The following is an 11,070-nucleotide window of genomic DNA, read 5'->3' as shown; positions in this document are numbered from 1 at the left end:
CAGGTATAGATTCTGTTTTGTTTAATTGACATATCACAAAAATAAAGTGAAGAAACTCAACAGAACAATAGATCACAGCTGCCAGAAATGTAGAAAGGTCATAAACATCTATATACAACTACTGTAATAAAAGTTGATCTGTTATTGCAAGTTATGTTTGTAAATGCAAGCTGGAGCTTTCGGAGTTCACTCTCTTATGTAATGATGCAATAGAAATGCATTTACACAGATAAATTAACTACAGCTAATACACAATACAACATTAAGTATCAGGGGGTTACTTACAGACAATACATTTCTAGAGCATGTGATCAACTAACAATATGTGCCATAAGATCAGTCCAGTGTCTCCTTTGAGAAGATTGTGTAGATCTGTAGGGGGGGGGGGGGGGGGATCTAATGTAATCCTTTTTAAAATAGAATTTTAAGGCAGCAAGATTTGAAAAAATGTTAAAGGGGTATAGACTTTCTATAGGCACTGTATATGACATCTCCTGGTACCTTTGAATAGCCTCAGTAAGATTCTAAGCTGCCTGTGGAGAAAAAAAAGTCCACATTTAAGTGTGTCACAGGATGGGGCAATGCTGGCCACAGGAGAAGTAGAGCATCTCTAGCGCATCTGGCTCCTGTGGAATTTTCATGACATCTGTCTGACCTTTGCCAGGCTGACGTTTGCCAGGCTGTACCACAACAACCTTTCCACCTCCCGGGCCTTCTATTAGAGGGTGAACTTTATTATCTGGCATCTTGAAGTCAGTAGGGGCAAAAGCTATTCCATTCTTCTCAGCCCACAGTTTTGGTTTCTCTGTCTTGTCTTTACTGTCCTTTGAGACGTCACCCTTAGCACTGCCCTTGCTGACGGGGCTTAGGTCATCCTGGTGCGGGTCTGAGTCACAGCCATGAGGCAGGTTGAAATAGGTGCACTTTGGCACCAAAGGCTTCACAGACTTCACTATGTCCTCCAAATCAGTGTGGCCGAAAAGGGAGTAAGGGACGTCTTCTTCTGTATTTTTGCACACATCTTCAGTTGATGCAGATGTGTTCTTGTTGATATCAATAGGCTCTGAGACAGACTTTCTGATCACGCTCTCTCTGAGGAGCCACCTGTCTTTGTCTATCAGGAAACAGTCTCCAGGCTCGACCTGTGCATTGAAGGCGATATACCGTGTTGGATCACTGTATGTGCCTACAGAGCTTGTGGCATTGAAGTATGATAAGTCAGACATCCCTTTGGTCTGTGCATTATGAAATGGGGAAAGGCTGATCTTACCAGGACATTTTCTGGACTTTGGTTTCAGGGGAGATGGGGGCAGACTTTCACGGGCACGGTCTTTGACATTGGTATCTTTCTTTCCATAAAGCCTTTCGATTGTTCTCCTGACAACGCATTTGGTGATGGATTTCTTCACTGAATCATCCTCACCACTGGACGTCTCAGTTGATGTCTGTGATTGATGACCACCACTGCCAGAAGTCTCCGGTCTGTTGTCAGACAGATCTGAGGTGTTTGGGCTGGGTAGTCTTGTTTGTCCATACAGATTGTCCACAACGCTTTTTGCTATAAACAATTCCTTTATTGACTTGACCCTATTTCCGTCAGGCTCTCTAGTTATACAGCCATCATAGCTAAATGCCAACAAGGATCGTGGAGCTGGGGGGGACATGACTACAGTCTCTGATGTATTTATAGGCCATGTTGTCCTTTTAAAAGTGTGCACATGAGCTTTGTCTTGCTCTTTGGCATCATCACCGCCTGAGACAGCAGAAACCTCTATTTGGCCAAACGGTTTGATGCCAGTTGTCGCTATAGTAATGCTTTTCCCTTGCTTTATATCAGCAATCTTCTTATCCAGTATTTTTACTCGCTCTGCTACAGATGGTAATGGCTCCTCAAAACAGTTGGTTGTTTTTGCTTCAGTCTTTTCATAATGTTTATCCTCCTCAGAAGGCTCTTCCTCTAAGGTTTCCTGATACTCCTCCTCTGGGTATGGCTCATCCTTTACACTAACATGTTCTACATCAGAGCCAGACAGCTTCTCTTCATAGCTTACTCGCTTCTCCTCTGAGCTACACTGATTATCCTCAAAGTTTGCTTCTTCTGCAGTATCAGTTTGTTTTTCGAAGCTAACATGCTGCGCACTATTCTTCCCACTATCCTTATCCATCCTGTCAGCAATCGAATGCTGTTTGAACAATCTAGACAGTGTTTCTCTGACAGTACACTCCGTTTCTTTTTGAGTAGTCTGCTCCACCCATAAGTGAGTCTGCTCATCCTGCACGTTAATGTGTGCATTTGCATAGCTCAAGTCATCTTCATGGCTTTCCTCTTCCTCCCCCAAGCTAGCCTTGTCTTCTTCAGGGGTGAACTCTATTTTTTCTCTACTAACCTGCATCTTCATACATTTAACCCCCTTCTCTTCATGACTTGGCTGGTTCTCAATGTGACATTCCAGCTCTTCCTCTGAGCTAGCCTGCTGTTCTTCAAGATTAGACATGCTTTCCTCACTGCTAACCTTTGCATCCATACATTTAATCTCAGTGTCTTCATGGTTTGGTTGGTTCTCAACATGATGTTCCAGCTCTTCATCTGAGATAGCCTGGTCTTCTTCAGGGGTCGACTTTCCGTCCTCACTGCTATCCTGCAGCGCCAAGCATTTGACCTCTGGCTCCTCATGGTTTGGCTGATCCTCTATATGACATTCATATTCTTCCTCTGAGGTAGCCTGCTCCTTGAGGCTGGATACTCTTTCCTCATAGCTAACCTGCAGCCCCACATAACTTGGCTGATCCTCTATGTGACATTGCTGCTCTTCCTCCAAGCATTCATCCTCCATACATCTATTTTCTGATACCATATAGCTTAGTTGGTCCTCAACATGACATTCCTGTTCTTCCTCCGAGCTAGCTTGGTCTTTTTCTAAGCTTTCCTTACAGCTAACCTGCAGCTCCATACATTTGTTCTCCTGCTCCACAAGTGCATTCTCAATATAGTATTCCTGCTCTTCCTCCAAGCTTTCCTCCTCCTCCACATAGCTTGACTGTATGTCCCCATCCTTCACTTTGGTCTCCAAGGGACACGCTTGCAGTTCCAAATAGCCATCATGCAATGCTAAACTGTAAGCCTGCTCTATGTCTGAGTATGTCTGTTCTTTATCATGGTCAATCTGTTTGTCGCTACATTTAGCCTCTCCTTCCCAGTTGTCCTGCTCGAGTTCAGAACCTTCCTTATTCGCTGCCTGTCTGCTTCTATGGCAAGTAAAATCCTCTTTAAAGTTTTGTTCTTCTGAGGAGAAGGGCTGCTCTTGCCTACCGCTTTGGCTCTCTGGGATTGGTGACATCTTGTTTTCAGTCACCTCTTTGGGATGGTAAATATTTATAAATCTTTTAACGATGGATTTAACATCAACATTAGCATCAATATTAAGCACATTATCATTTGAAGCCTCTTCCTTAGGGACTGCAGTTGATTTGGCATTTACCCTTTCCTCTGGGAATGACTCCACTTTTTCATTCGCTTCTTTAGACATTTCTATTTCATCCCCCTCCATGCTTTCGCTCACCCCGGTTGGAAGGGCTGCCAATGCTTCTTTCAGCTTTCCAGGCAAGTCAAGCTCATGTATTAGCTCATCGATATCCAATGACTTTTCTTCAATGATGTAGTCCTTCTCTGGGCATGTTTCAAACAAGACATTGTGCTCTGAACTGTTCGGTGTTGAGCTGCGACTTCTGACTTTGCTGTTGAGTTCCTGGAAACCCTTCCAACTTTGAAGCAGTTGTGTGGAAGTTGACTTTAGCAATTCTGACAGACTAGCTTTCAACTCCTCTGCACCCTCCATATTGGCAATTTCTCTCAGAGACTCCATCATTTTCAAAGCCTCAGCACAGCTTACACTGTTTGCATTCAGTTCAAGTATGTTCCAGTTAGTGAAGCTTTCCTTTAAAGTAATAACAGATAAGAAAGAAAGGAGAGCTTTAGTAGATGACCCAAATGTAGAGGCCACATGGGAGGAGAAATCAGGCAAGCTGTTTGACTTTTCAAGACAAGATGGACGATTGTTGTGTGTGATTTGTCTAATTGACTGAATTGAGAAACAGAGCTTCTCTAGCACAGGTTTCATATCTGGCTGGGGAGGAAGTTTGTCTGTGGGTGACAGTATCTGTGTTTTTGTTAGGGGCTCCTCTGCTGTTACTTTGGTACTGTCTCCCTGATCTGAATTGCTCAGCTTATCATCCCCATTCATCTCTTTGTGATTCACTAAAGTGGGACTGGGAGGTATTGGCTTCTTCTTCATTGGGAGTTTAGATGTTGATGGTCCTTTCAGAGTGGAGTGGTTAAACAATGTTGTTTTTTCCAAAACATGGCCAGTGGTTGATATGGGTCTTTCATCTGATGTGAGACTAGTAGATGATGTCGACATGAAACATGAGGGACTACTAGCTAAGGGAGTCTCATCTAAGACAATGTTGGATATCCGAGTTTTAGCAGGCTTCTCAGATGAGAGACCATTGGAGATTGGTGCCTTATCCATCAACACCTTTTCCACAGTAGGATCACTGGATATTGAAGACTTCTCAGCTGAAGCTTTTCTAAGTGTTAGTTGCTTTTCCAGGGTGAGATTACTGACCAATCTTGCCTTTTTTGTTGGGAGTTTAGGTGATGGTGGTTCTTTCAGAGTGGAGTGGTTGAACAATGTTGTCTTTTCAAATACATGGCCAGTAGGTGATGGAGCCTTATCTGATGAAGGACTACTTGATAAGGGTTGTTCTTCATCACCTAGACTACTAGGTGATGAACACATGAAATATGAAGGACTGCTACCTATGGAAGACACATCTAAGTCTTTGTTGGATAATGGTGCCTTCTCCATCTGCGTTTTAGCAGGCAGTTGTGTCTTCTCAGGCGAGAGACTGTTTGAGACTGGGGTCTTCTCTATTGAGGAGCTATTTGGTACTGATTTATTTTCCAATGACAGACCATTTGTGATAGGTGGCTTCTCTTCTGAGATATTTTTAGGCATTGATGTTTCTTCCAATGAATGACTGCCAGATGGTGATGGCTTTTCTACTAAGATTATTGCAGTAGGAGAAACGGAGAGACCGTTGGAGAAAAGTGTATTTTCCACTGAGGGATTAATGGGCAACCTTTCCTGTGTAGTATCACTGTGTAATGGAGTCTTTTGCGATGATTGGTCAGAAGGACATGGTAATGTTGTGTTTTCCAAAGCCAGGTTGGTCTGTGTTGCTATATTTTCAAATGTTCTATTTGGAAATGCAGTCGTTTCCAAAGATAGACTACTTGGTATTTGTGTTATTTCCTTAAACAAAGAAGGCACATCTTCTTGAGTATCCATTTCACAATTGGATTCTGATACATCTGGAACAATGTCTCCCTCAGTTTCTACCGGAGACATTGTTGATGTCTCCACATTTTGAGTTTCCTCCACTGGGTCTGGGTACACAGTTGGGAGGGCTTTCTCTAACCAATTCTCAACATGTTCATTGATATTAGAAGAGCTCAGATCATGACTCTCTTTATCAATCCTTCTCTCCTCGTGCATAGACCTCTGCCTTTTTAGTGTTCCCTCCACCTGGGCCTCCGTCGGAAATGTAACATGCAATACGTTCTTCTTTACTGAAACTGAAGTATTGTTTCTATTTTCAGTAACGTGTAATTCTTTCACTGCCGATTCCTTTGGGTTTTCAATATTTAACTTGATTTCCTTTCCTTTTAGTTTCTTTTTGTTTTTGATGAGACTTCTGGCAGGTTTTGGTCCATACATTTTCCTTATGGATACATTGCTGCTAAACCCCCCAGTTTTCACTCTTTTATTGTTTCCAGGAGCATTTTCATTACTCTCTTTACGTCTTTTGTCTGGTGTTGTAACCTTACGAACCTGGTTCTTTTTGACTTTGGGCTTTGAGAACATTTTCTTGACTTTCTTTACACCAGTGGTGGAGTTTTCTTTGCTTGCTTCAGAGACCCACTCTGGGGTGTCATTGTCTTTGGTGGGCATAGAGAGAGGGGTTTTATGGACATTTAGTACCCTGTTGCGTAGGAGAGATCCTCCAGCCTTAAATTTGGGGATGGTGAACTCAGATGAAAGAGACTGGTCAGCCCTCCACACGCTGATTGACTTTGAGGCCATAGAGGGTCTACCCAGCTCCAGCTCCAAGTCATTACTGGAGGACAAGTGGGCTGTGTCAGAGGTGGCTGTTCTTCCGTACATCATCCCATATATGGACACACCCTGGACATTACACTGGCTGTTAGCCAGGAAATTGTCCTGACAGGTCTGCTGCTCGTATATGTGCATTACACTTTCTATGACTTCCTCCCCGCCATTTTGGATCTGCAAGATCTCAGCCATGCCTGATTTAAAAGTCGATTGAGTCTTATTGTAATTGTTGATATCCACAGATCCAACTCCTCTTGGTTTAGGAACTGGCTTGCTGCTGCACTGTCTGACCATGCGGTATTCCTCCTTTACCTCTCCGTTCTCAGTTGTTTCTCTGTAGGAGTTAGAACCTACCATGTTCTCCTGAATCTCATCTCCCAACATTGTTTTGAGGCTCTCCACTGAGGCCTGCTTCTGTCTGTATCTCCTGGGTCCTGGGGTAGGAGCCCTCCTGGGAGAGACCACACCCACATGTGTTTTAGCATCATCCTCATTGTCTACTTCCACACTGGTAAGTCTGCTGGTCTCTGGAGGCATATCATCCTTATCATCATGATCATCCTTTTTAACATTGTACCCATTGATGGTGCCCATGGTGTTGGGTTGTGTTGGTGGTAGGATGTTGGACTCAGGTGAACTGTTCTCCAGCTCAGACTCAGCCGCACTGAGCTGGTTGGCCACACTGGACCTGCTCAGGGTGGTGGTCCAGTGGATGGTTTCTTCCTCCCGGATGGTTAGTCGCACCTTCATCTCCACTGTCATGCTGCCATCCTGGTTCACCCGAAAGGACTTCTCAATGTCATCGTCACCGGGCATGCAGTTGTCTGCACCTTCACCCCTATCTCCATGGTAGGAGTCGCCATCTGTTTCGGCCACTGACTCTAGAAAATGGCCAGCCTCCAGTTCTACAGATTCTGCGTTGTTACTGGGGAGGTCACACTCACTTCCTGCAATGCAGTGGTTTATCTGATTCACAAAGTATCTCTCTGACGATGGGGAGAAAAGTTTTGATTTGCCGCTAGATATAGGTTTCTTTTTCCCTTTGGAGTGGATCAAAGGAGAGAGTGCAGAACGATGGATGGGTATTTTTTGGGAGGCAAGAATGTTTCAGCAGGTCAGCAAAGAAAAAGAGATCAAAAACAATAGTTAGGAAAACCAGATCCACAGTCTACACAGTTCATAATGACTGACCGCATATGAAGAGAGTAGGCCTTTGTAGGTCATTCATGGTATTATGGATGATAGTAATGTCTCAGCACTTTCCCACTGCTTATCCCGTACAAGCATGTAGACACGGAGGGGATAGATTACTACTGGACAGACAGTAGCACTGTAGATGTGACACATGAATGTTTAACAATATATTCTCAAAGTAATGGAAAACATGCCAGTTAATAGGCAGATGCTATCCAAATTATTTTTAAAACATCAAGACAAAAACATGCTTCAAAATACATACAAAATGTTGAGTGAACATAATGAGACTTACGGGATGTTGGTTGCTTTAGTCTTTTAGATGCCATTCGTCTAGCAGGCAGCCATGTTGAAGCAGAAGATTTTTGTGTCTTGTAGTTCCCAGATTTAAAGGCCTCGCGACCAGCAGCTACTACAATCCCAGAGCATATAATCAGAGCTGGGAGCCCATCCACCTGCAGACAGACGAATGAAATATTTTAACTGTAATAGTGGAATAAAATGTTGTTGTGAACGGCATCTATTAATGATTAAAATAGCTTACTTTTAGAATCATGACTTAAGACTAATACTGTATGTATCCAAAATATTTCCATACTGTATGTACCTAAATATGTACCTAAATACTGGTATGTACTTAAATCATGTTTGTACCTAAATCAGAAGTACAATTTAATTGATTTCATCAATTGAATTGATGAATTGAATTGATAAATGTATCATTCAAGAAATATGTGACACCAGGGCTATGTATGAAATCTCATGACACATCAGCAGAAGATACACATCCTGAGGTCCTTAGCAACACTATCCCAAAATCCCTTCTCAGTTAAAAGGATATAACAATTGAGGAGCTTAACACTTTCCCTTTTTCTGTCAGTTATTTATGGGTCCTGCTGTGAGTCCAACTATTATGGGTCAGTAAGGCCAATCAGTTGCCAATCAGTTGGGGCCAGGTCACCTCCAATCATGAGGTGAGGCCATCACAGAATAATGCCAATGCATGATGTGTGAGATAAGAGTTGAGTGCCTGAACCTCCATGTGTTTGGTTACAGTATCAGCACTGGTTTCCTGTCTAACTAGACCTTGAGATTAAACATATAAAATATGTGTTTCTAAACAATATCAAGCAAATCTGAATTATTAATTGCAGTAACTTTAGTGTCCATAGGCATGGGGAGAGCACTTACCCTTCTTCCATCTGGTGTGTGTAGTTTTACCACAGGAAAGTGCATCAACTCGGACAAGTAATCCAGCAGAGCCTCAAATGTGTGAGTGGTTCTCTTCTGTAGCATCAGATTATGTTTGACACTGGGGTCCCCATTCTGGAATACCATCAACCTCTTAGGTGTGCGTACAATGACAGGGGTATTTATGTGCATGGGCCTGCCAGGGTTCTGTTTGGCCAGCTGCAAGGCCCGACGCCGGGCGCTCATGGGGCGGGCATTGTACCAGGGTGGTAGCTTCTTATTGGCTACTGCCATGTTAATGGGTTTGACCTTCCGCTGGTCAGAGCAGATGTAGGCCTTCCCATCCTCCAGTTCATCTAGTGTGTGCACTGCATGGACCCCTCGGGGAGTGGTGATGTTCCTTACTCCGAATGGCAGCGGGACTTTCTTGGAGAGGCTGTCTAGGAGGGCATCGAAAGTTTTGAAGGTGCGGTTGTTGATGACCATGCGCAGGCCACTGAACTGAGGGTCACCGCTCTTGTAGAAGCAGATGCGCTTGGAGGCGATGGGGTCTGTGATATATGGGTGGCGTGACGTGGTCACTGTGTGCCCACTCCCTGAGAACTGGTCCTGGGCGCACTTTGTGAGCACCACGTCACTCATTTTGATTGGTTAATAGGCTACAGAGAGAAAGGGGAGATGGATGAAGAAGAAATAATGATAAACATTAGTTACTTGATTATTATGAGATTGTGATATCTGTTGTAGTATATCAGATTAACTTAAATAATAAATATCAAACCTGCATTGCAGTGGTATCACCAGTGGTATGTTATTTTTTCTCTAAATCAAATAAAACGACAGAATAGTTTTGGACAGTGGTTCATTAGCAGGTTGACTCCCCTCAAGGTTCTTCTAGATTTTTCCAGTGTCAAAAATGTAATAAGGAGTTGTCTAAACAAACACATTGTGTAAACATTGTTAGGCAGGCTTGATCTTTGTTGGCGTCATTCATTATGGCTGCAGAATCATGTCATCAGTCATTAGACTGAAATCAGTAGTATATAATTTTGAAAAATGAAGGTCATTGTGATAATTTATGTGTGGTTAAAACAATTCAGAAAAAATATATTATTCTTACAGTGCTGTAAAAAAAAATATATCTACATGGGAAATAGGTCATAAGAGTCTGGGGGGAAATGCAACAATTGTGTTTCCTAATGTACTTGAATGGGTATGCTATTTCAATTATTTCGGATCTGTGAACACATAATCATTATGATTACAGAATTATCACAAGAGGGAAGTCCCATTAGCAATACTCATTATGAATAAAGGATGAGCAATACTCATTATTAATAAAGGATGTAAACAAAACCCTGTCAAAACATTTGACTTCTAGCTATTTTCCTCGTTAGGCCTAATTGTTTACTCGTGGCAGATGGAGTGACATCTTGAGGGCATATGCTGTTTACGGGATATGGTGACATCAGGTTTAACAGACTACTAGGAAGCAGGAACCTTACCAAGCAACTGACATGTTCAATTACTTAATTACCCATGTTAAGCAATTATTGACAACAATAAACTACAACCATGAAACAACATCGTAATTCATTATGTATCATTCTTAGCTATTTCAGACTATTTGGTAATATCAAAGCAGTTGAAAATAGTCTGATCCTATTTCTGATCGGGAATTTGAACAAATAAACGTTTGTAAATAAGGTGTAATTATTTATCACAAAGTCCCTTTCATATCCATCACAAAATATTAATGCCACTGTTATATTGAAAAATATATACCGTTATCTATCTTTTACCTACAAGGTTATCTATGTTAGACCTACAAGATAGCTAGGCTAAACATAGATTAACCTGAACACAGGTACGTGCGATAGCTCAACAACTCCTCTCATTGACAATAAAACAAATACAGAAGTGAATGAAAATTTCAATAACATAAAACGATTGAGTAAACGTACCTAATATCCCATCATAAAAATCCCAGAAATCCCAGTTGGTGTATCCACAAATGTATCCACAAAATGTTGTCCCGTGCTCTGCATTTTGGCTACTGTTGGCCAGCTCTGTGCTGGGAGCTAAGGGTTATTTTGGGAGACAACATCATGGTTAATTTGCTTAATCTTTGCTCTAAAATAATCTCCCCTACAACAGTGTTGTGGGAGAAGAGAGGGACTGTGTGTAATAGGCCTGTACACTGCCCAGATCAAATAATACCATTTATTCAGCTGTCATTCATTGTTTTTAGAACATATATTTAAGAGAGATTCCCACCTGAGGAGATAATGTGTACCTTACCATTTTGTATTTCTCTGCAAAACCATGACCACGATTGAAATCTGACCACATTTGTATCTAGGCTCATTGAAACTTTAAATTTGAGTGTTAGCCTAATAATTCAAATGTACGACACCCCTTTTCTTATTACACTACCAGTGAGAATAACATGAAATACTGATAATTGAAAGTGTAATTAATGCACATTTGCAGGATTGTCCATTCTGAC

At 42.1% G+C, this 11,070-nt stretch overlaps 1 protein-coding gene across 1 annotated transcript; it reads right to left on the bottom strand.

Annotated features, from left to right (window-relative positions):
- Positions 1-566: 566 nt before the first annotated feature.
- On the bottom strand, positions 567-10,619 carry LOC139420570 (uncharacterized). Its single transcript, XM_071170755.1, has 4 exons — positions 10,526-10,619; positions 8,562-9,220; positions 7,666-7,825; positions 567-7,216 (listed from the first exon to the last, which is right to left on the bottom strand). The coding sequence occupies exons 2-4, from the start codon at positions 9,201-9,203 to the stop codon at positions 567-569; spliced, it is 7,452 nt and encodes a 2,483-aa protein (XP_071026856.1). The 5' UTR covers positions 9,204-9,220; positions 10,526-10,619.
- Between the last annotated feature and the right edge of the window lie 451 nt (positions 10,620-11,070).

The sequence above is a fragment of the Oncorhynchus clarkii genome, chromosome 11, assembly GCF_045791955.1.
Source record: "Oncorhynchus clarkii lewisi isolate Uvic-CL-2024 chromosome 11, UVic_Ocla_1.0, whole genome shotgun sequence".
In the NCBI taxonomy this organism is placed as follows: Eukaryota; Metazoa; Chordata; class Actinopteri; order Salmoniformes; family Salmonidae; genus Oncorhynchus; species Oncorhynchus clarkii.
This window is presented reverse-complemented; position numbering and strand designations above follow the sequence as displayed.

Excerpts from the sequence above, each read along its gene's own strand:
- LOC139420570 (XM_071170755.1), bottom strand. The coding sequence starts at position 9,203 with ATGAGTGACGTGGTGCTCACAAAGTGCGCCCAGGACCAGTTCTCAGGG. Across the intron at positions 7,826-8,561 it reads ACACACCAGATGGAAGAAGG|GTGGATGGGCTCCCAGCTCT; the intron begins GTAAGTGCTCTC and ends GTCTGTCTGCAG. Across the intron at positions 7,217-7,665 it reads ACTAAAGCAACCAACATCCC|GGAAAAAGAAACCTATATCT; the intron begins GTAAGTCTCATT and ends TCCACTCCAAAG.